Below are 23,936 nucleotides of genomic sequence, written 5' to 3' on the forward strand. Positions count from 1 at the left end.
AGCAGCCACCTGGAGCTGTGCACATGTGCAGATGTACTTACACATGCACTCTCTTTCTCTTCCTTCTGTACCAAGCACTCCACCACTCTCCAGTCTTCCACAGTGACTGGATTTAGCTTTTTTTTCTTAGCTAAGACCTTAAGATGGTTGTTGACTTTAGATAATTCACCTTCCATTGAACAGGGACACCTACAGCTAGGTCAGGTTGCTCAGAGCCCCATCCAGCCTGACCTTGAGTGTCTCCAGAGATGAGGTATCCACCACAGCTCTCTGGGCAACCTGTTGTGGTGCTTCACTACCCTTGTTGTAAAAAACTTGTTCCTTCTACCCAATCTAAACCTCACAACCTCACTTGTTTTAGTTTGAAACCATTTCCCCTTGTCCTATCACAACAGACAGAACTTGGCAACAGGAGCTACGGAGGAGTGTTTGAGGAAACAGGAATGCACTTGGCGATCAGTGAAGTCTGTGGGAGTTTGACGTATGTTTCATCCCCATATATTGGGTCTGTAGAGTTGACAAAAAGCTGAGATAATGCACGTTTGTATCATATGTGCTCTATGGCAAGCAGAGGAGGTCAAGATCCATATGGCCTTTGTCCCTTGAGACAAAAAAGCCCCTGAAGAGGAGGGATCTGGGCACGAATACTGGAAGCAGGGTGGAGAATACGTCTTAAAAATTCCCGATGTCTACCGCAGAGCTTTGTGCCCATTTTTCTGTAAATACTTGTTGACTGTTTAAGCGGTATGTGCTGTCTGGTCAGGGTAAGGCTTTCCAGACTTTTAACTGAAAATGAATGTACTTTTTTCATGAAAGAGGTCCTCGTGAAAAAATGTCTCCTTGATCTGCGGCAGGGTATAATTCTATTTAATGTTCTTCTTTCATTTCTGTACGCAAGAATAAACTAGAAATCTAACCTGGCATGTCTTGCCTTAGCTTTGAAATGACCACCCATTTTGGATATTTTTAGGATGAGTGGGTTTTTTTGTTTGCCTGTATGTTTGTTTTATTTTGAGAAATTTACCAAGCTCCTTGATCTTGTTAATCTTCATGGGCTCTGAAGTGCCAAGGTTTATCGTCGTTGAAATGACGCCTGAATAGCAAAGTCAGAGCAAGCTTTTCTTGATCTTAGGAATTGTACTGTCGAATTCCTAATACTGTACTGTGGTGATGGATGTAAAATCCTATGTTAGAAAAGAGTTTTGTTCTTTTGGTGGTGTTATTGGTGGTTTTGTTTTTAAGTTTCTGTTGTATGGTGGATTTTTCCTGTTGAGGTGAATTAGAGTAATTTTACAGTATGAAAATCTTGCAGTTATCTTAGTAATTTTACACAGGTACAGAGCATATTGAAAAGAATTGCCTTCTGCTTATCAGACCTCATCCAGAAACCAGGGAACCTGCTGTGTGTTCTACAATTTTTTTGCTAACTAAGATTGCATTGAGTTACAATTTTGTTTCTTGTAATGGATATATAGCATGGGAAAAATAACTCCTGTCTATACAAATGAGTCCAGTTTTCTTTGTCCAATTCTTGTTTTTGTAACTATCCATCGTTTACACTGTAACTTGGTATGGCAAGCTGAGAATGAATACAAATGTATGGTTTGTTATTTAATTTCAAAATGAGCATAGTGTTTAGGTAACCTCAGAAAAACCATTTGTCTGTGATGAGCACAGCTTCTGGATAGCTGGGTACATTTAATGGGTCAGGAGGTGGAGGAGAGAAGGCAGAGTGCATCAGTCAGCACTGAATGCTGGGCTGCTCGCAGGTAAGATTGATCGTGATATCAGTCTGCTTAGGTCAAGCTATACCCAGTGAACACTGCTCATTTGGTTTTTTTAATTGGCAGATTCCCTTCCACTCTTCCCTCTAAGAACTGCGAGGCATTACTGTGTGGCTCTTCAGCTGTTCCTCAATTAATTCAACATCTGAAAGTTATCTGTGGCCTTGCTAGGTTTATTACAGTTCAGTCTCTCATATCTTTCTCTTTCATATGCTGCAGCACAAGTGGAGGTGTTGTCTGCTGCACTCAGAGCATCCAGTTTGAATCCTCAGGAAGAGACGATGGCCGGCATTGGCAAGGGAACAGACTCACAGAATGAACTTACCAGCAGTGACCAACAAAGTTTTAAGCCTATACTGAGTGATATTGTGCCTTTAATTGGTGACACTGTTGAGGTAAGAAGTGAGTTTTGTGCTTTTTTTTTTTTTCCCCCGTTACAGATTTCCATGGCTCCAGTAATAGAGCTGTATTTTGTGTTTGTGCAGTAATTGCAGTTAAACACTTCCTACTTTGGCTAGCATGATGCTTGGTCTTGTTGGCTGGTACTGAAACCCTGGCTACTAAAATAAAATGAGTTTGCTGGGATATTTTTACTTCTGCTAGTTGTTTTATCTAAGCTGATGGACTGTCTAGCCCAAAAGCATTCCTGGAACGGAGGAATGTGCCATTTATTTGGATACTGCTGCGTATATGCAATAATAATGCAACACTACAAATGTGTTTTGTTTTCTTAAAAGAACAAAAATCAACACGCCAGCAACTCCTGATGTCGTGCTTTACGTGCTTCTTTACCGTAGCATCAGGTGTAGTCACTTTTTTGATGCTAAGCTATAAAATAATAGCGCAAATGAATCCTCTGTCCTGATTTTGTGGGATAATGAGAGTTGTTTGTTCAGAGGTAAGTTTTATTTCTTTACGGAATATGGTGCTGACAGAAAGCTTGTCACATTTTTTATATACGTTGTTTTACGTGTTTTGATTTTACTCTCTAAAAGGACGCTCTTAATCTGTCAGTTCCTTGTTTGTGACTGGCACCAAATCAAGGACTCATTTTACACGTGCAAGGATTTCAGAGAGGTGACCTAGAATTTGGGAATCAAGCTGTCATCTGCTGAGCCAAGGGGTCTGCTGCCTCTAGCAGTGAAGAGAGCTCTGATTTTTTTTTTTTTGCAGGTGGTGTTTTTTATTGTGATTTTTATAGCTAAGAGTCAATATGGGAATAGAAGCTTTAGAAATATCAGGCTACCGTATTCTGTGTTTGAAAGCAGCCTTCACAGTTTTTCACGCAAATTAAAATCAAACTTTGCTTGTCCTTCTGCAGCTGGGTAGGTTTCTGAAGAGGTTAGTGCTATGTGTTAAAGAGGTTTCTTTTTTTCCATTTAAATAGGCAAAAAGATGTGAAAAGGGAGAACAGATGAGTCTTTGGTACACAGATGTGGCCTATTTGAGTGTGAGGTGCCCTGATTTATTTCTCCTCAGGAACAACCGTTTTACTTTCCTTATGTGCTTTCTGTAAGGCTTGATAAACAAATGTAAGCTTCAAGAAATCCCTCAACTCATTTTCACAGTGGATGAGTGCGGGAGTCCCCTTTTTGGTTGGAAGGGAGGAGAAAAGGAGGAAAAGAAAAAGAAAGGAAACTGGAATAAAATTTGTCCATCTCTGCCTGCCACAGCAGAGAAGGGGGAGGTGCCAGGAGGAGATGGGACTCAAATCTGACCCCCGAGGCTGGCCCCTGCTCTATCCGGAAGCGCCAGCAATGCTCATCCCAGTGCCATGGGCTTTGCATGGTACAAGGCAGGGCTCTTTGGAGCACAACCACAGAGCTCTTGTTACTCTGTAGGGAAAGGAGATCTCACTTAAGAGGCTTTTGTAAAGAAGTTTACAGTTCTTTGCTTGAAAATTCTCATTGTCAAGCTGATCTGAAGAGGTCACAAAGTAGGATGCTCTTGGAGCTCATCTTGACCCTGAGAGCTCACCCTGCAGTGTTTGTGCGTAGATACTTTGGGTCATATCTGGCAAAAAGATCGGATCTCCTTTTCAAATATTCATCACGTGCTTCTTGAAATTCGCAGGGTGGTGATGCAGGTTCCATTGTATTTGGAGAACTCCAGTGGTGGGACCCACACGTTATTTACATTTTCCTTAATGCAGTCTCAGCGGTACTCCTCTCCTGTGATTTTCATTCCATAAGAACCAAAATGGAGCAAACTAAGAGAAGCCTTTGTTTAAAATTTAAAGCAGAAACGTCCATCTAGTACGCCTTTTGATTTCAGGCTGTAGCAAAATTGTATTTGATATTAAGACGTGTATTCCTTTAATCTCAGAAAAAGGCCCTGAGGTGAGGGCAGCACTTCCTGGTGTTGATGTTTTTGTTCAATCCTTACATGTGTTTTGTGCGACTTCTTTCTTTTTCTGTTTTTTTTTTTTTTAATAGAATTTGGATTCCACGCTTCATTATATTCATAACGATTCAGATTTGAGCACCAATAGTAGTTTCAGCCCTGAGGAAGAAAGAAAATCCAAAGTACAGGTAAATGACAGCCACTTCTGTTTTTCTTACATCTGTCAGATAAGTGGTAACTTTTTCTATAGAGAGATTTGTTTTGTGCTGTCACTTTCACTCAGTCATTTCTGATGTAATATAATTTCTATAAAATATAGCAAACCTCTAAAGCAACTAATTTTAAAACATTCCGTGTTTCCAGAGATAATGGCTTAACTTGGCATTTGCTTCTGTTGCAATTTTGTATAAGAGATGACAGTATTTTGTGACGTGAGAACAACTCTCGTAGACTTTCAGGTTTGGATTTAATTGGGTTGAATTTTCTATGGCAACGAGTCTGTAATGGAAATAAGGTTATTGAGGAAACAGGATCTTTTAAATGTTTTGAGTGGAACCACCCCCACCCCACGACAGCTTTTTGAAGAAGAAGTGTGAGAGTGTTTCATTAAACTCAAGCTGTCTCTGTCATTTTTTTCTTAAAGGAAAAGGATTTTTATTGTTACTTAGTTCAGTATAATGTATGCATCCCTGCAGAACCATGATTGTTTGAGTGGGAACCCTCTTACCGCTTCTGTGAGCTGAGCTATTCAACAGCTGCACGCTAGGGAAATGTTCTTGTACGCCCCATTGGGCACAATGGGTGCCTGAGATGAAGTGGTAACAGCTGAAGCAGAGCGCTGAAGGCAACACAAAGAGGTGTTCACAAAAGTTTGTTTCAGGTGTTTCAGTTTCTCAGTGGAGAGAGAAAAATTGGTCTGTCTTCACCAGAGATCTTTCGGTCTCTGGAAAAGCCTTCTCCTTTGTGGTGACTACTCAGGGAGACAGTGCTGAACGCTCCATCCTCTGCCCCCGCTTCCTTCCAACCGTAGCGCGTTAACTTGGCTCTGCTGTCCCTTCCCCCAAAAGACAAGCTGTTGAGAGGAAGAGGAAAACAATTTTTGAAGCGAGTCTTGTAATTTGCTCTTTTGCTCATTTTATGGATGAGTTAAAACGGGCAGTTTGCACAGCCTGTGAGACTGAGTGTTTGTAGGAGGGTAGAATGTAGTCTGTTCGATCTCCTGCTTTGCTTAAGTGTACAGCGATCCAGTGATGGAATATAAAACCTTTGCATTCTCATTGCAAGATTTTGTTAAATAATTATCTATAGTTGTGGAAAAAATGATATTCTCACAGTGTTCCTTGGAAGTTTCATAAACTTTATGAAGATGTATTGAAAACAAATCCCCTTTTCTTGCTGTAGGATGTTGTACCTCAAGCCTTGCTGGATCAGTATTTATCAATGACTGATCCATCTCGCGCACAAACTGTTGATACCGAGATTGCCAAACACTGTGCCTACAGCCTACCCGGTGTGGCGCTTACACTAGGCAGACAGAACTGGCACTGCTTGAAGGATACCTATGAGACACTGGCATCTGACATGCAGGTAAGCTGAAGAAGCTCTGAATACAGAATAATGTGAATAACGATCACTTCTCTTCTTTACTGGTTGCTGGGATGCTCTGCTTTTTAAGTGGAGCTCTCTGTTACGGATATTAGTTATTCCAATAATGAGTTAAAGTTTAACTGTCGTGTCAGGTGAAGCTGGGAGTGTGCGGTTCTCAAACAATAAGGAAATGAGGCCGTTGGACAGAGTGCATCTGTGGAGATGGATCTCCAGTGGGAATGTGAGGAGAGGTCTCTGATCTCTTCTGCTTGCTTGAGATGTCATGGCAGTGCTTGGGATTCTCATAGGTCAGAGAATTTGGGTTGTGCTGCTGCGTGCAAGCAGACACGTGTCCCTGCAGGCATGTCTGGAGCTCAGTGAGTCAGCCTCACGCCGCAATCTGGTGGTCTGTCAGTGCTGCACTCAGTTAGTCATAAGGGGATAACATCACTATCACAGTGCAGCATTGCTGTTTTAAAAACAAACCCTGGAAATAGCAGCATTTTCCTTGTTGCTAGGTGGTGGGGAGGTGGTTCTGTGCACTTTACTGTTGGTTTGCAGCTGTTCCCAATCCTTCCTTTCTTCCTTTTTTGGAGTTGCTCTCTTTTTTTTGAGCATTCTCAGACTACTTCACCTCTCTTGAACTTGCTGCTTGCTCCATCAGCACCACAATTCTTGGTGATACATAGAGTAATTTTATACACGGCCATTGCTCACATTTTCCAAGCTGTTGTGCAGCCTTTAAAAACAAGTGGCTAATAAATTTAAAACATGCATAAAAATAAATTACCCTGTCTTCAAAACTGTTCGGAGTTTCATTGCCATTCTAATCCGAATTAAGTCTGAATCACCAAACTAGGGTAAAAAAACCAAAAAAACAGTACCCATGCTAACTGGGAGGTGCTAAAGAAGAGATTCTGTTTAACTTCTAAAAGCACTTAGTTTGAATAGTTACACAATTTAGGTTAAGTAAAAGCTCCACCGATCCTTGGACTTCTAGGTGCTGTTTGTGGGTGGATCTTTACCTATTAGGGCAGCTAAAAGGGGTTGGAACTTGATGATCCTTGGGGTCCCTTCCAACCCAAGCCATTCTGTGGTTCTAAAAGATCCCAGCTGAAGTATTGTGGGATGTCTTTCCTGTTCTAAGTTTTGAGTGAAAGAATAGTAGTCTGGGACTGATTTAAGCAAAAGGATTTGAAACTGAGTTTCTGGATATTCGGGTGGAAGAAACGACACCTCATGGTTTGTGAGTATTGTAGTTCTCCAGAGGTCCAGCCAAGATATTGTCCATCAGGTTGAAATAGAGCACTTCAGATGATCCATCAATCTAATGTATTCATTTATTTATCAATTTATTTCAGTGGAAAGTTCGGCGGACGCTAGCATTTTCTATACATGAACTTGCTGTCATCCTTGGAGACCAACTTACAGCTGGGGATTTAGTTCCTGTCTTCAATGGCTTCTTAAAAGACCTGGATGAAGTCAGGATAGGTGTGCTTAAACACTTGCATGACTTTCTAAAGGTATGTCTGTGTTCATTTTTGGTCCAGTGAAATCATGTACTTTTGCTTTATTTCTTTGTGTGCTCTTACTTAACATACCGCCAGTATAATTTTATGGGGATCCATAAAGAATATTGCATTTCATCATGCCCTGTGGGATTTTATTGACGTAAGCATAATAGAGTTTAGCCCAGAAAAGCATTGTTATTGCTAAAGATTAATTGTTTTGAATCAAAATAACTGTTTAATCAATTGTATTTTAAACTTCTTGTTCCATCTCTGGTTGTTTGTAACCTATATTTCTTTATATAAATTTGTATTTATTTTTACAGCTTCTTCATCTTGACAAAAGAAGAGAGTATCTTTATCAGCTCCAGGAATTCTTAGTGACTGATAACAGCAGGAATTGGCGTTTCCGTGCAGAGCTGGCTGAGTATGTGGCTTTCTGGGTGCTTGTTGTGGGTATTTAAAAATGTTAAAATCGTAAAAGCCAATGTCTTAAAGTGTTGTTCTTCACCTAATTGCAATTAATGGATTGTCTTTATCCTCTCCCACTTGTCTCCCTTGCATAAAAATTCCCTTTAGTTGTATATCACTTACAGTGGTTTGAAGTTGAATGTATTTTCATCACTGTGTTGAAAGCATTGGCCTTTTGTTTAAAGAAAGGGCCAGATTTGGTCACAGGAGCGTTCTGGTAATTCAACTTCAAGTTGCTGAGTCTTGAGTAGGCTGAGCTCATGACCAAGATCTAGAGCAAGCAAGCAGCAGAGTACAGTGAGACTTCATGTAAGATGACTTTGGCTTTTTCATGGAACTGGTAGGTGGGATCCTACAGGAGGCGGCTCTGAAGAGCCAGGCTGCTCAGGAAAGCAGGTATTTTTAAGAACAGCATCCTCCAAATGAAAGAACGATCTGCCTTGGTGCTCAGAAGAACAAGATTTATTAAGAGCTCTGCTTGGCTGAGAACGGAACTCAGGACTAAGCCTGAATGCAAAATGGTTATACAAGGGACAGGGTGCACAGAAGGCATTTAGAAACGTTGCCCGGGCATGCAGGATTATATTAGGAAAGCCAAAACTCAACTAGAGCTGAAATTTGTGTGCTCTCAAGGGCAACAAGAGTTTTTACTGCTATGTGAGCAGTGAAAGAATAAACAAGGAAAATACAGAGCTGTTGCTGAAGAGAGCAGATGATGTAGTGACAAAAGGCAGTCAGCGTATTGAGGGGACAGATTAGCCTCCTCTTATGGTCAGCACTCAATAGATCTTATCTGAAGTGATGCACGTTTTTAGGAGGCCACCAGTACAGGAAAGATGTTGATAAACTGGAATGAGTTCAACAGAGGGGACGCCGGGATGATCAAGGCTGAGGCACTTGCCTTGTGAGAAGAGACTGTGGGACCATGGCTTGTTCAGCCTGGAGATAAGAAGAATTTGGGGGACACTAAGAGTAGTCTCAAACCCTCTGGGGAGATTATAAAGTGGACAAAGCTGCACTCTGCACAATGGTGCGTGATGGGAGGATAAGAAATAGTAGACTTAAAGTGAAATGAGAGATTCAGGCTGGAATTGAGGGAAAAATTTTCACCCTGACAGCCGGGCAGGGGCATAAGCATCCCAGGGGGGCTGTGCAGGCTCCATTCCTGGTGATTCTCAAGACCTGAGCAGCCAGATCTATGTGATGTCACAGCTGACTCTGCTTGAGCAGGAGACTGAGCTAGAGGCCTCGTGAGGTTTTCTACAGATCACTTGCCTGTTGCTGCTGATATGGCAGCGTTCAGTTGGCTGCTTGTAGCATGACACGACACCTCTTTTGACGTGCTTTTTACCATTCATACTTGCATCTGCAACCTGCTCAATTCTTCATCAACTTGATGCACACTGAAGAAAACTGACAAGTTCTCTGTCTGCCCAGAATGTTCTGATGTAGAGAGAGTTTATTGTTTTGATGAAGTAGTCTACTTATTTTGATAGGTATCCTCAAGCACTTAAGTCAAAAGAGTCAAAGAGTTGTGTAGTCAACTCTTGACTACACAACCTGTCGCTCTGAGCTACACAACCTGTAGCTCTGCAGGTTGTCTGTCCTGGGTGCTAGGATGCCCGTGCACACCGTGGTGTCATGCACAGTGGTGCTGCACGTACGTTGTGGCCGCTGTCAGGATCCATGTCTTGGAAACGCAACTCCAGATCCCTCGCCTCCTCCCTAGTCTTTCATTTGTTGAGCTCATTCAGCATTTTGTTATTATGGTGGACAAATGACAATTAAAAAATTGCAGGTGACCCCTAGTGAAGCTGACTGCATTGAAGAATAAAAAATTTTACTTTTCAGCCACTTTGTTATGGTTATATTGTATTATACGGCAAATGTTGTCAATATAAAAAACTGATACCTTTCTTACTATTCTAATATCCTGTGTGGTTGTTCTTCCATCTTGCAGGCAGCTGATCTTACTTCTAGATCTGTACAGTGCCAGAGACATCTACGACTACTTGCGACCTATCGCGTTCAGCCTCTGTGCAGACAAAGTGTCTTCTGTCCGTTGGATTTCTTACAAGCTGGTAAAGCAATCTAAGTCAGTTCAGGTCGTCAGACTCCTCAGGGTTGGTGGTCAGAAATAATTGTTATATTTGCTGTTTCCTTTGTATTTCTTCTAGGTTAGTGAAATGGTAAAGAAGCTGTACATGGCGTCAACGTCAACGTTTGTGGTAGACCTCATGAATGAACTTGTTGAAAAGTTCTGTAGATGCCGCAAATGGTCCGGCCGGCAAACTTTTGTCTTTATCTGCCAGGTGAAATGTCTTTTTGTTCTCATTTGTTTTTTGTTTAAAACTATTATTATTACCATTATTTTGATAGGAAGAATTGAGGGGGGAATAAGCAGCTGGAAATATTTAAATGTCTGTTGGTGTTGATGGGATGTTTGTGATCTGGTTGCCAACGGAATAGCTTTTATGGCTGCATCCTTCAGTGTTGGCTCCATACATGAGCTTGCATGCATCTTAACTTGGGTCTGTTTGAATGTCAGACAAACGCTGAATAAAATAATCCCTGAGTTGGGATTCTTTCTCAGCACAAAGTAAGATTTTCTTAATATGCCACAGCACCCTCGCGCTTTGGGATCATCATTGAGAAATGAAGTGCTCAGAGTTGCCTGTACTTCCTTAGCCAGCTAACGCAAGTTGGTTGAAAACAATGTATTCTCAGCAAAATATGCAGAAGGAAATGGTGAAATCTGGGCCTGTAGCAGAGGTGCTGACTGTAAGTCAGTGTGGTTATTACCAAAATAGGACAGCTCTTTGAAGCATTTGGAGAAATGTGAGTTTGGGGCTTCTTTAGAGAATCGTGTTGGGATAAGTGGATGTTTATTGTGATGAACCATTCTTACCTTAATATGGTTCCCAGTTACAACAAAGACAGAATCATTTTTAAAAATAAAGGGGAAAGTCTTGCTTTTATTTCCTCCCAATTTCAAAAGTTAGTGTTTAAAAATAAAAAATAAAAAAAATTGAGACTTCATACAAAATAAAAGGGGCTTCCAGCTAAGCCTCACTTCTCTCTAATTTAGTTCATTGTGTCTGACTTTGTGCTAGAAAATATTGTACCATATTATAAAACACAGTGAATACTGCACGCTGTAGTCATGCTAGGAAGGTTATAAGCTCTGTCAGCTCTGATTATGTGTTGGGATTTTGTCTTCACTGTGCTGAAATCTAATGAAATTGCATCTGTCTTCTTGCCAGACTATCAGTGAAGATGACTGCCTGCCCATGGACCAGTTTGCTGTGCATCTGTTGCCACACTTATTACACTTGGCATCTGACAGAGTTCCAAATGTTCGAGTCCTGCTTGCAAAAACATTAAAGCAAACGCTTTTAGAGAAAGGTTAGTGGTCAGAAATAGCAGCAGTGGGCTGACTGCATGTCTTTTTGTCCCTCCACTTTCCTATAGCCAGCTGGGAAAGAACTACCAGCATGAGATGTAGGTCGCAGTTGCTTTTCCAGTCTCCTTGGGGTGGGGTGTTACCTTGGCTGAGATAAACCTTAAACCTTGTTGTGTCATCAGAGCCACGGTTCTGTAATGCTGGAAAGTATGAGTTCATGCTCGTGGTTCTTCTGAATGAGCTACATTGTAGGGTTAATGAGGGTACAGAAAGTACACGTGAACATCATGCAAGTGCGAAGTTGTGTAATGAGGATTGAAGGAAAAAATCCTTCAGCACAAATCTAGCATCTGTTCTCTCACTGGGGTGGAAGAGATGGCTGCTGTTTGTTTTTATGTTTTATGGTAGCAGTGAGAAGGAAGTTTCTCTGGTGTCTCTCCAGGGAAACTAGGACATGCTGTGTTCAGATTGCAGGCTCTGCTTAGGAAGGGATCCCCAGCGTATAGCAGGTGCCAGAAGAGGCAGTGCAGTGCTCAGATTCCAAAGTACTGTAATGGAAAATAGCATCAGAGTAGTACACCATTTTGTAAAGCAGCAGAGAGTCTGCACTTGAACTACTTCATTTTTGGTCACTTTCTTCCTCATAATAAATACACTGGCTTGAGGGCTGCCGTTCTAGCATAGAAGACTTTTGGGAACATGGAAGTGGTATGAACTGAAATGCAAAATGTTTAAAATAGTGCAAAGGATGCCCACTCAGTGAGAAGTAGGCTATCGCAAGCTGTCATGTGTGTGCCGGAGGCTCTGAGTAAGCATATGCAGTTATTGTGGATCAGCTGATGTGCAGTAATTTGTTATCCTGTTTTCACTGTGCCAATGCTGCCACTGTTCTCGCTGTTACCATATACTGCTGAGATTTTTGTTGCTGTCCACGTTATTTTTGTTCCCCTCCTGGATCGTCCAACTCCATTCCGTATTGCCACTGTGCAAGCCCGTACTGCAGGCAGTCCCTGCCTCAAAGACGTGCGTGTGATAGGGGTGGTGGAGAGATTATGACAGGTAGATGTAAATAAGAAATTCAGAAGTTCTTCAGACCTCAGATCTGAATTGCCCTTCCTATGAGCAATCTGTAATGATGCGGCTTTTGTGCAATTGGTGTTGTGTAGTTTGTGAGAACTGTCAAATATAGGGACTTCTTCCACTCTCATTAAATATTGTCTTTATTCTGTTGTTTGATAGTTATTTGGCGAGCTTACCAGTGAGATGGAATGGCATGGCCATGGGTTTGCAGTACATTCCCTCCATTTCAAATACAAGCACGCTCCTTCCAAGTCCCTTGCATGTGCTGTTTACCCCTCTTTGGTCATGGAATCTGTTGTTCTTTTATTGACGGGCCGTAGAAATCTTGTACTTTTACCAGCCCTGTTAGGGAAACTCCAGTTTGAAATACGGAATGACTTCTTGTTTTGTAAGTGAACTCATAGGTCTGTTCAGAGCGGCGTTGTGCGCCTGCTCAGATATTCCAGTAGGACCACATGCGTGCACTGTTTGTCTCCTGAGATCTTGAACCCTGGTGGCCAGCATGCTGAGCTCTGCCTTGAGGGGTCTGCTGTTTTTCCTTCCTCTAAGACGTGCACATTTTCTCTTTCAGAGTATTTTATAAATTCTGCCAACTCGCATCAAGAAGCTGTGGAACAAACAGTTATGGCGCTTCAAATGGACGATGACAACGATGTCAAGTATTTTGCAAGCATACACCCTGCCAGTACCAAAATTGCAGACGATGCCATGAGCACTGCTTCATCAACGTATTGAAAATCTCCTGAATGTTGCTATAATTAAAAAAAAAAAAATTGAAACAAACTATCCTCATGCTTCTAAAATGGCTGATAGAGGACAACCTCTTTGGAAGGAGAGATTTCTTGCCAGAACGAACAGGTGGACGTTATCTAAACCTGGTTCCAGGGATTTTAAGTCAAGAAAATGTAAACCTACTTATGTCAGCTTGACTTTAGAAAAAACACTGCTCAGAGGATTATTTTTGCCACCGAAGCCTTAAATCTTCTGTCTTCCTGAACAAATAAAACTTGAATTGGCAGATCATTTTCATTGTAGAAAGGATGCGATTTCCAGAGACCTGCGTTGTTTCTCCTGAGGAGTTAACCTAGCAAGTATTTTCTGTAGCAACTGATAGGTGGAATGGCTGGAAAGGCAAATTTGTAGCGGGACGTAAGACCTCCAGTATTAGCGCTCAGAGTTTTTATCATTCAAGGACTCGATCCGTGTGCGGCCGGGCACACCCTGAAGTGGGAATAGCTTTCATGTGCGTCTATGGGGAAGGTAGAAATTTGGATTTCTCTTAAGGGCTCAGTGCTAACACTAAACTAGAATTTGATTTTAATCCTTAAATGCAGCATATTGCTGTACCCGTTAGCAGAAGACTTTGCTGAGTACCTGCGTCCTAATTATTTTCATGCTGGTCATGACCTAAAGGAAATTTATGAGCACATATACTTTAAGTCAGGTATTTTTAACTTGATCGTGATCAGCTCTGAGGTGCAACGTTTTTCTTCATTTACTGTACATATCTGTGAGCCTCCTTGGAGGGCTGCAGTCTTTAATCATGTTGTTCAAAGCTGTTGTGATACAAGTTGTTCTCTACTTGTCCAAATAAAATTTAATAATAAGATTGAAAGCAATCTTGTGACCTTTTTAAGACATTAAAAGAATAAGTTTGAAATTTGTGTCTTTTTTGTTTCTCCACTTTCTTCACTCTGCTGCCTGTGTTGGGGGATTCCTTAATGATTGGGAAGGATTTTGTACTTTGAGATGGCGTGTACTGCAGCGTGGATGCACTTTGGTCATGCAATTGAGGTTTTGCTAGGTTCTCTTCCAAGAAGCCCAGGTTTGCTTGGGAGCCCCCTGCTCCCGTGTGAAACCGCATCTTTGCTGAGGTGAATCCAAACAGCTGCCTCCCTTCAGACTTAAAGAAAACCGTAAGCCCGGACTGCCCTTAGAGTCCTGCTCTCCTTTGGCTGCTTTTCTTTCCTCTCCTGTCAGGTGACTGATACAGCGTCTACTTCTGTGTCTTGCAGGGGCAGCTTGCTTATGTCCCCTTTCCTCCAGCCTGCAGACCTCAAGTGTGAGAAGCTTACTTTCCTGAGGAGGGAGAGGTGGCTGTAGCAGCTTATCCTTGATGCTTTTGGCAGAACGTTTTCATTTATCAGTTGGGTGCCTGATAACCCTGACAGGTTAAGCTCGGGAAGGTATCTGCTTGTTTCCCCTTTGTTTTCTTGGGAAAACAAATTCTTTGGCACTTTCTTCTCTAGTAAATAGGCAGTTGCTATTTATTCCCCACAGCCCTGCTGTTTTGTTTCTCTTAGCCTTGCATTTCTTCAGTACTGTTGGAGGTCCACGCTTCCCACTCAAGAAAGATTCAGGCTGCGTGTCTACATGTGTTCATTCTTTGTTAGTCAGTACTGAGCAGAAAGCGAGGTAGCTCCCAAATTGTCATCTGTTGGTCTATACTTTCCCAAAAGCGGGATCGTAGTTCTGCTACTGCCTTCGTGGTACAAATACCAAATCAGCGTTTGCTATTTTGAACAGCATGGGGCTGTTGTACAGACTTCTGGTCTTGTGGGTAAGGTGCTGTTTTCATCAGGGCTGCGGAGTAGCAGGCAACTTTCAACCCAACCAAGAGGTGCTTGCGGGGGTCTGGCAGCACTCCTGTCTGAACGTGGGTCTGGTTGTCACGGCAGCTCCTTCCTTCCCAGTGCTTTTACACTCTGCCTTTCAGTTCTACTAAACAGGATTTGGAGCAGAAGAAATGAGAGCCTGAGGTGATGGAAATGCTGTGGGTTTGGTCGCAGGAGATGCTGGACCACCTCCAGCTGACTGAACTGCACTGGGAGTGAGTAAAGGTAAGTAAACAGGTTTTTAACCGTCTCACAGCTCTCTGATCATGAACAGCCTGCTTTAAATGCTGTCACCTATTTCTGCTGAAGTGCAGTGATATTTCTGTATGTCGCGTACTTCGAAAGGAGTCGCTGCAGGTGGTTCCAAATCCTAACTGAAAAGCAGAGGCTGCCAAGAGCAGGAGAGCTGCACTGTTTGACTGGCAAGAGAAACTGGAGTTAGTTTTCATCATTTGAGGTTTTCTGTAAAAGAACGAACGAACCCAGCAGACTTGGTCTGGATCAAATGACAACAAAGGCTTAAAGGAGAGTCGGGCCATTTCTGTTCTTTTTTGCTATTTTCCCATGCCTGCTTTTTGTCTCTTTATTGAGAGAGACCACTTCATTGCCCTCAGCCATAACTGAGCTTGGCAACATCTCACAGCATCGCTGCCTCCAGCTGCTGGAGCGTGTTGTGAGCAGCACCACAGAGGGCTTGTGCTGTTGCTGGTGAGCCGCCCTCGCTCTGGCTGACATTTTTCCCTTTGTGGCTGAGATGCCACAGGGAGGCTGACGTGCGTGCTGAAAAATGACAACCTCGTCAAATCTTTCTGACAGATTCAGACTGGTGTTTTTCCTTTTTTTTTTTCTTTTGATATTCTTGGCTGCAGAAGTCAGACATTAGAAATTGTTCCATTTATTTATATTTCACTAAAACCCCACCCTCCCATCCACCTGTCCTGGCGGCAGCAGGTCCTGGTGCTACCCTGGAAGAATGAGTACTGGCTACATTAGAAGAATACATTGCACATGATGAAGCAGATAATCTGGAAACTCCTTTCAAATGGCTGTTGAATTTATTCGCTTGATAAATACAATCCTAACAAAATAAAAGTTAACCAGATTAAGAGATTTTTCTGAAGAGCATTAGAAAAATCAGTGACAATTCAATAGGAATTAGTGTGGAGAAACAAACAAAAAAAAAGTTTAAATATTGCCAGCAAATATAAAATGTATGTAACGAAGGCAAGGGATAATGCTCTAGTTAACATCTGTCATCTGACCACTTTTTGTGTTTATAAACTTTTTTTTTTTCCAAATTTTAAAAAAATACTATGCTGTTTTCTATAACATATCAAAGCATTATTTGTACAAAATCAAATCATGGCCAACGCTTCACAACAGTGCAATAGATACAGAATAGAACCACGTCCAACAGGTGCTGAAAATAAATACCCCGATGAAGAAATAAGAGCACCTCTCTGCGCCTGCCCGGGGGCTGACGGAGAGGTCGTGAAACAGGACCAGCCCTTCGCTGCCTGCAGGGCCGAAGGCGTCAGCAGGGCAGAGGCAGTAAATGAAGCAGCCACCAGGCTGACTTACACCAGCAACCCAAGGCTGAGGTCGAGCCCTGTGCCTCCAGGTGGTGCCGCTCCGTGGAGGAGCACGGTGCTGCTCGGCTGTAAGGCAGCAGCACGGACCCAGCCTGTCTCAAAGCGGGTGGGACGATGGTTTGCGAGTGAGCGGATGCATTACGTCGCTAGATATGAACAGCTCTTGGTGAACGTTTCCATCATACGGAGACATAAATAACATCTGTCAAGCTTTACATTTATTCAGTACACCTTAAAACAAAAAAAAGTTTAAGGGCATGTCAGGTAAACATGATACCCCGCAGTCTCCCACCGTTTCAGCCAACCCAGGATAAATTTAAAGCTCCCATGTATATAATCTGCATCAGAAAGTTATCAAAGGCACAAGCAAGAAGTGACGAGGTTAATAAGCAGAAATAATGGTGAATGAGTAGAATCGCGGGGCAAATAATTAGTACGTGTCGGTGCATTTGTGTTCAGCTGCTGAAAATGAGACCTTCAGTTCTGCTCTGATGAATGTAAATAATGGGTTTGGTTTAAAATAAAACTGTTACCGAATTGTTGTAAATCACCTGAAGGAAACCAGTCTTGAAATAATCTGACAGGAGCTGGAGAACTCTTCTGGCCTCTCCACACTCACCTGAGTCTGATGAGCAGAAGCCACAAGGAATAGAGACAACAGTCTCCAGGCTTAGCAGACGAGGTTCTTTACAGAATGTACACAGCCAGCAACGATTTGTGCAGTTTGACCCCAACACCAATAATTTGCACACGGCAGTTGACGTTACATTACAAATATCCAAGGAGTCCGATCAAATTGGAGTTTCTTTCCTGTCTTTGCTTGGCGATGGCTTCACTTGCTGCTCCTTGCTCGCTTTTGGCTGCTCTTTGGCTGCTTTTGTCTCCAGGACACCGTCCCTTTGCTGCTGAGAAGCACCCCCACGCTTTTCCGCCTCCTCCTCCTCCTGCGCTTGCTGCTCTGACTTGGCTCGCTGCAACAGCCGGAGCTGCACGCGCAGCTCAATGATGGCCTCTCGCTCCTCGTGGATCGCTTGGTTCAGGTGATTGTTCTTTATCTTTTAGGTAAGGAAAACACATGTCAGTGCTCCTCAGCCAGGCTGTACCTTGGGAAGGCCACTACACACGGCGCGGCTTTGCTGCTAATACAGCAACGTGGGCTTGCGCACCAACAGTGATTTAAAAATGGGGCATGAGTTTCATGCCTGGGCATGCAAACTGACACAAAATGATCTGTCCCCTAAGGGAGAGAGTGCCCATTAATCCTAAGGCTCAAGGCATCTTACCTCCAGCTCCTCATTCTGCCTCTGCAAATCCTCCAGGATGACCTGCAGCTCCTCCTCATCCTCGCTCTCGCTTTCACTCTCTGAAGAATATTCCTCTGTTTCACTCCGGCCGTGCTGCTGGCGACTGAAAGAGCAACGACAAGCTCAGATCACAACACTCGCTCATGTTTGCCAGGACTGGAGCACATAACGCTTGTTCGTGTTCACTGAATAATCCCCAATGGCTTTGAAAACAATATCAGGGTTTGGTTTAATTTAACGAATCCACGCTTTCCTACGGAGATGGTTTTTTGTGGTGCCAAGGTCTAGCTCCCATTAGATCATAACTTCACTGTTGTACTAACAGAATATATCCCGAAAGGTGAAAAGACGCTGAGATTTCAATAAAAGGAATCAGCTTGCAAACATGCTGATGTGCACAGGGTGGTCTTTTAAGTGTGGTTTAGTTTTGCTACTTTTACCCAGAGCGTATGCCTGGCTGGGGAGCTGATGCGAGCAGTCTCCCTTTTACCTTTGTATTTCAGCTATTTCTGCACGAAGGCGATCAATTTCTTCCTTCTCTGAGGCTATTTGTCTCCGCAGAAACTGCTCCATGGCCAGCAGTTCTTCTTGCTCTGTTAAAATCTCATTCTCCTGCAACGAGCAATTAGTTCACTTACAGCCTCGGCTTCATGTTCTATGGGAACACGCGCTAAGGATTACTCTAATGCTGTGCCCTGGGAAGCGGCGACGCTGTTCTCTGAACTGCTTTCCCAAGTACTTAGCGCGCCAGCTTGGCACTGAGTCAGCAAGACCTCGGCCCAGCTCTAAGTTCCAACCCAACAATGTCTGCTCTGAACCCTCAGGGTGACGGCTGTGCTGAACAGCTGTGGGGATGGCATACCGAGTTCTGGATGCGCGGCCGCCTGTTGCCTTAAATCACGGGGGAAAGCTCTGAGATAACGCAAAGAAGCTAAATTCAAAAATAGGTCTTTTAAGATTAATAGTAAGAGGAAAGTACAGGAGAAGGGAGATCAAAGCTACTGAGGCAAGCAAAGGCAGGCGTAAATGCCAAAAGAGCCGCCTTATTTCCTTTGATCAGCAGGAGAAGAGTTAACAGTACTAACTGGTCAGACATAGAAGTGCTTTCTAAGCACGTGAACAACAAAGCCTACTCGTTGTTGCTGCTCAGTGTCTCCCCTCTGCCTTAACAACACCCTGCCCAGCTTCAGGCACACTCCTGCAGCCCGCGTGCTTTCCCCGCTTCATTTACTGCTCAAACAAAGCCTTGGGTTTTAACAGACAGAGTGAGAGGCCCCTTCATGCTTTTAGTTTTCCATTGTATTAGAAGGAATAAATACATGCTTAGTAACTTTGACAGATGTGGAACACGAAAATACAGCACAGAGACAGATCTGTGCGTGCCAACTACCTGTGCAAGTAGAATATTTATAACTTCTTCGTTCTCATTCATTTCTTCTTTGGAGACATCCTCCTTGGAAAGGCTGGCTATTTCTTGTGCAATCTTTGTTTCACACTCCTGCCAGAGAAAGAGGACAGTTCTCAGAAGGCCACCTGCCCCAGTCACTGGTCATTGTTACAAAGACTTTCTTTTTAATGTATCATTTTTCAAATTTAGAATCATCATCTCCATTATTTTGAAAAGGTTTTTTTTTTTTTTTTTTTTTTTCCAACTACACCCCCCCATCCCCCCAGTCTGCGTCTCTCTGTGTACCTTGGGAAATGCTTTTACAATTGTCACAGCTGTACCAATTCATTAATGGTCCAGTTTTCCCTAAAAATTCAGTTATATCCTTACACTTTCATAACTCAGGAGTTACTTTAAGTAACACCAGAAATCTGCAAATTTGATTGTAGCAAGTAGCTTTATGTTTCTATTTAGAATGTGCACGCTAAAACTCAAGAGCAGAACGAAAACTCCAATGCACAGTGGGAAAGTATAATGAAAGGCCTTGGTGGCAACCATGCTTTCTAAATCCAACTTATAACCCCCAGAGTACCAAACTTCCATACCTGTCACAGCCTGTAGCATTAGAAGCCCCCAGTCCATGGTTATAGAATCATCTCACATTTATGGCGCTTTCAACTATTGGGTCAAACAGTAAGGCTGAATGATGCGCCCCAAGAAATGGGGCTGAGCAGTAAATAACCAACTGTCATGAAACTTGGGGAAGAATTGCTGCAGTCAGAAATACTCCTAGGTCATTTTCATCTATGATGTACATTTGGGCAATAAATAGCAAGCTACTCACCTGTCTCTTGGCTTCTCTTAGTTTCCTCTTAAGAGCTGTTAAAATTCTTTGCACTTCCCAGAGTCTCTCTTCTTTGGATAAGTCTTTTATCCCTGCCTGCAAGTCTCGGTGTAAACAGTTCAGTAGGAACTCCTAGAAACATTGCCAAGGCAATTAGTGTCTTTAGTATATCAGAGCAGGGCAGAGCGGGGAAAAAATACAGCACTGGCTTCAAGACAAAAGGCTTGCAGTTCTGCTTTTCAAAGCACGTGGCATCCCACAACAGGACAATACAATTACACTCTTACGAAAATTTACTGCTGAATTCTATCAATTCCAGGACAAAGACAAACAAAACCATTAAAGTAATCACCAACCTGTCGTCTGATTTCTTCTTTGATGCTTTCCTGTGTCTCTGGAAGTGCTGGCATGGTCGCCATATTTGACCAACGAAGAGGTTTTGTTACCTGTTTTAGGGTCACGTTCCCAAAGAACTCTTGAACATGTGTAAAAAATACATACAGGACACGGTTGCTGATCTGAAAAGAAGGGCACGGGGGATGAGAACACTGCTTAAGATGATTTCCTCACATAATCTGTATCTGTGAAGAACAGTATCTTTCTCCAGAAATGCAGCAGCCTTCCTTCCATCACTTGCAAATACATAGAATGGTTTGGATTGGAAGGGACCTTTAAGATCATCTAGCTCCAACCCCCTGCTATAGGCAGGGACACCTCCCTCTAGACCAGGTTGCTCAAAGCCCCATCCAGCCTGGCCTTGAGTGCTTCCAGGGAGGGGGCACCCACAACCTCACTGGGCAACCTGTTCAGTGTCTCACCACCCTCACAGTAAAGAATTTCTTCCTAATACCTAGTCTAAACCTACCCTCTTCCAGTTTAAAGCCATTTCCCCTCATTGCTACATGCCCTTATAAAAAGTCCCTCCCCAGCTTTCCTGTGTGTCCCCTTCAGGTACTGGAAGGCTGCTATAATGTCCCCCCAGAGCCTTCTTTTCTCCAGGCTGAAGAGCCCCAGCTCTCTCAGCCTGTCCTCATAGGGGAGGTGCTCCAGCCCTCTGATCATCTCTTTCTTCTTGCTCATGCAAAGGTGGAAGCGATAGCAATAGGTAAGCAGGAACACCAACCATACTGTGCTATGGATGGCTGCCTTCTCTCCCCTCCCAGAACTTCAGTATTCTCAACAACTTCTCCCTCAGATTTAAAACAGTAGAAGAAAATTGTTTGAAAGGAGCTGCTACCACATTCCTTGCTTTAACATGAGATGGAAGCAAATATTTATTTTGATGCTGTATCTTCCATTAAAATTTAAAAACGCATCCTGAAAGAAGGATAAGAATTTTGTCTCTGCCTGTATTTTAATTGCTAAAATCTACTCCACAATGAAGCATGATTGGGCCTGCATCATTTTACAACAATTGCTGCTTTTGTTAGATAGAAAACGACTGACACAGCAAGACAGCAAAGAACAGCCCTTTTCCCACTGGGCCACCACCTGGACTCTTAATAAAGCAGTGTTTTTCTGACAGGTGGACTTCCTTCTAGATGGCCCACACCCAGTGCCATGTTTCCAGTATGGACAGGACTAGTTCTGAGCTGTGTTTAATATGATGTTGCATACTAAGGAATTAACCAGTCCAGAAACCACCAAATTTTCCTAGAAAGCTAGTCAGCATTCTGACTGCAGACACCACAGCCATTCTACCTACGTCATTACTGCACCAGGAACAATTACTGGATGAATTAAATGTTAAATTACTTGTGCTTACAGAACAGAAAAATCCTGACAGTCCTTGCAGTGTTTTCATAATAGCAGATACCGGACCCATGCTATGCAAGCTCACCTTCAGAAAGTCTTCCCCCCTCTATTTCTCTGCATTTTAAGTTCCCAAAGTATAAAGAGGAGTTTTAATTCAGCTTAACTGTGTCAGACAATGCCTGGCTCACACCTGCAAGAGAATTCCTGCAAAGAAGCCTTTCTCCTGCTCTAGCACTTGTGTGGGGCACGTACCTGGACAGTAGGGCTGAGCACTATAGAAATATTCTGGATGTTCATTTTTGTTTCCAGTTCCTTTGCGATAACATGGTCCATATGAACAATCAGCCAAGAAATGAGGAGATGGTTACACTCCGGCAGCTCTTTCAGCAGCCTCTGGCACTCCTGGACTTTCTCAGCTTCTGTGCTCTTCCCACAAGCATCTTCAAAGCGGGGCATTAGCTCTTTGGTAAGCAAATTTTCAGGCAGTTCTCGCAGGTACTGTTTCAGCAAGCTGGCTACTGTATTGGGCTCGTATTCTTCCAGGTTGGGAGATTCTTCTCGGTCATAGGCTGCTTTTAGCTCATCAACTTTTGACTTTATTCCTGAAAATATTTAAATAAACAATTAAGACAAATCTTCAACTCCACGTGCAGAATAGTTATAATAGTCTTTTTTTTTTCAGAAGCACTTATTTCTCTTCTCCTTACAAATTAAACTGATTGAGGAATACCTTTTAAAGGTTATTCACACGTGACAAAGTTAAAATTGCGACTCAAGGTTAGCTTGATCACTGCATCTAAAAGCACTGACCTCTGCTACGAGGCCAAAACCCAGCACTGCTGATGTTCCAAATCAACTGGGGTCGGCAGTTCCCTTGCATTGAGGAACATGACATAGGTGAGGAATGAGAGAGGAATGTAAGATCAATTGTTTCACAGAATCACAGAATGGCTTGGGTTGGAAGGGACTTCAAGGATCATCAAGTTCCAACAGCCCTGCCGCAGGCAGGGCTGCCAACCTCCAGATCTGGTACTAGACCAGGCTGCCCAGGGCCCCATCCAACCTGGTCCTGAACACCTCCAGGGATGGGGCATCCACAGCCTCTCTGGGCAGCCTGTTCCAGCACTTCACCACTCTCTCAGTAAAGAACTTCCCCCTGACATCCAATCTAAACCTTCCCTCCTTGAGCTTAAAACCATTCCCTCTTGTCCTATCACTGTCTACCCTTGTTAAAAAATTGATTCCCCTTGTTGTTTCTCTGCATTTACCTTCCTTCAGGTCCTTCAATAACACAGCCCTCAGCCAAACAGCAAATACGCCCTTATCGACTCCAATACTGCGCAACAAATCCTGCACACAAGCATTCCTCTGTCAAACCAATCCCACACAGTTTATTTTCCAGGTCTCCAGCTGGAGGAATCTCACACAGCATTTTGGTTTGAGGCACCGTATGAATAAACACGTGTTCACGTAATTATTCAGCCTTGCCAGGCTGTTTTCTGCACGGTGTTCTTACAACTCAGTGACATTCAGATCTTCCATAATTCAGAAAAGTTTCTTAAAGCTCAAATACCCATTTGACTTTCAATGACTTACTGCACAGCCATGGCTTGGCTCTGGTACAATAAACAAATACAATAAACAAAGCTGCGTGCACCCAGCCCATGGTAAAAGCCAGGTAAAACGTGTTCTATTTCACGTCCAGGTAAGTTATCTTAAGTTATCCAGTAAGTTACTCATCACAGCTGCTGGTACACTGCTAGGCCATTGTCTTTCCGAGCTCTCAATCTAAGCACTCTTGCACACACAAGAGGGTGCTATTGCACCGGAGAACACCCAGAAAGCACAAACATCAAAAACAGCTTGTGGAAAAAAAAAACCTTCGGAGAACATTCCCAACGCAGCATGCCCTGAAGAAATGTACTGCCAGGATGTTCCCACAGGTGAAACTAAGAAACTGCTGAGCATCCCTACCAAGTACCGTGGCAGATCATCAGTGTAAGGACAGCTTAATGAAGCCTTTAACAATCGTTCGATTACTGCTTTGCAGCACTAGCTACTAACTAGTTCCAAGTGCTTTTCCTCGAGTTCCTCTTCTCACTTGTTTTTGCTCCCTTAAACGTGCACGCTGAACTACTCGCTTGGGTTTCACTGCACAGTGTTCACAAAGGGATTGTTTTGTTTAACACGACTACAAGCCGCGCTGCTTTATGCAAGCAGGTGTTACACAACTACTGTGGTTAATTACCCTGCTGTGGCTAAG

At 43.1% G+C, this 23,936-nt stretch overlaps 2 protein-coding genes across 10 annotated transcripts in view; one reads left to right on the forward strand and one right to left on the reverse strand.

The window, feature by feature from the left end:
• PPP4R1 (protein phosphatase 4 regulatory subunit 1) overlaps positions 1-13,836 on the forward strand; it is a 59,720-nt gene extending 45,884 nt beyond the window's left edge. For all 7 annotated transcript variants that reach the window (XM_021388749.1, XM_021388747.1, XM_021388750.1 and 4 more), the window contains 9 exons: positions 2,004-2,179; positions 4,220-4,315; positions 5,529-5,714; positions 7,076-7,237; positions 7,549-7,649; positions 9,654-9,774; positions 9,871-10,005; positions 10,957-11,098; positions 12,748-13,836. In XM_021388749.1, the coding sequence (XP_021244424.1) occupies positions 2,004-2,179; positions 4,220-4,315; positions 5,529-5,714; positions 7,076-7,237; positions 7,549-7,649; positions 9,654-9,774; positions 9,871-10,005; positions 10,957-11,098; positions 12,748-12,911 (1,283 nt within the window). In that variant the 3' untranslated portion in view covers positions 12,912-13,836. The remainder of the gene's footprint in view (positions 1-2,003; positions 2,180-4,219; positions 4,316-5,528; positions 5,715-7,075; positions 7,238-7,548; positions 7,650-9,653; positions 9,775-9,870; positions 10,006-10,956; positions 11,099-12,747) is intronic.
• RALBP1 (ralA binding protein 1) overlaps positions 15,825-23,936 on the reverse strand; it is a 30,228-nt gene continuing 22,116 nt past the window's right edge. For all 3 annotated transcript variants that reach the window (XM_021388754.1, XM_021388752.1, XM_021388755.1), the window contains 7 exons: positions 21,926-22,275; positions 20,275-20,436; positions 19,919-20,050; positions 19,078-19,185; positions 18,178-18,299; positions 17,667-17,790; positions 15,825-17,438 (listed from right to left, as the gene is read on the reverse strand). In XM_021388754.1, coding sequence (XP_021244429.1) covers positions 17,175-17,438; positions 17,667-17,790; positions 18,178-18,299; positions 19,078-19,185; positions 19,919-20,050; positions 20,275-20,436; positions 21,926-22,275 — 1,262 coding nt within the window. In that variant the 3' untranslated portion in view covers positions 15,825-17,174. The remainder of the gene's footprint in view (positions 17,439-17,666; positions 17,791-18,177; positions 18,300-19,077; positions 19,186-19,918; positions 20,051-20,274; positions 20,437-21,925; positions 22,276-23,936) is intronic.

Source organism: Numida meleagris, chromosome 2 (assembly GCF_002078875.1).
Source record: "Numida meleagris isolate 19003 breed g44 Domestic line chromosome 2, NumMel1.0, whole genome shotgun sequence".
NCBI classification, from domain to species: Eukaryota; Metazoa; Chordata; class Aves; order Galliformes; family Numididae; genus Numida; species Numida meleagris.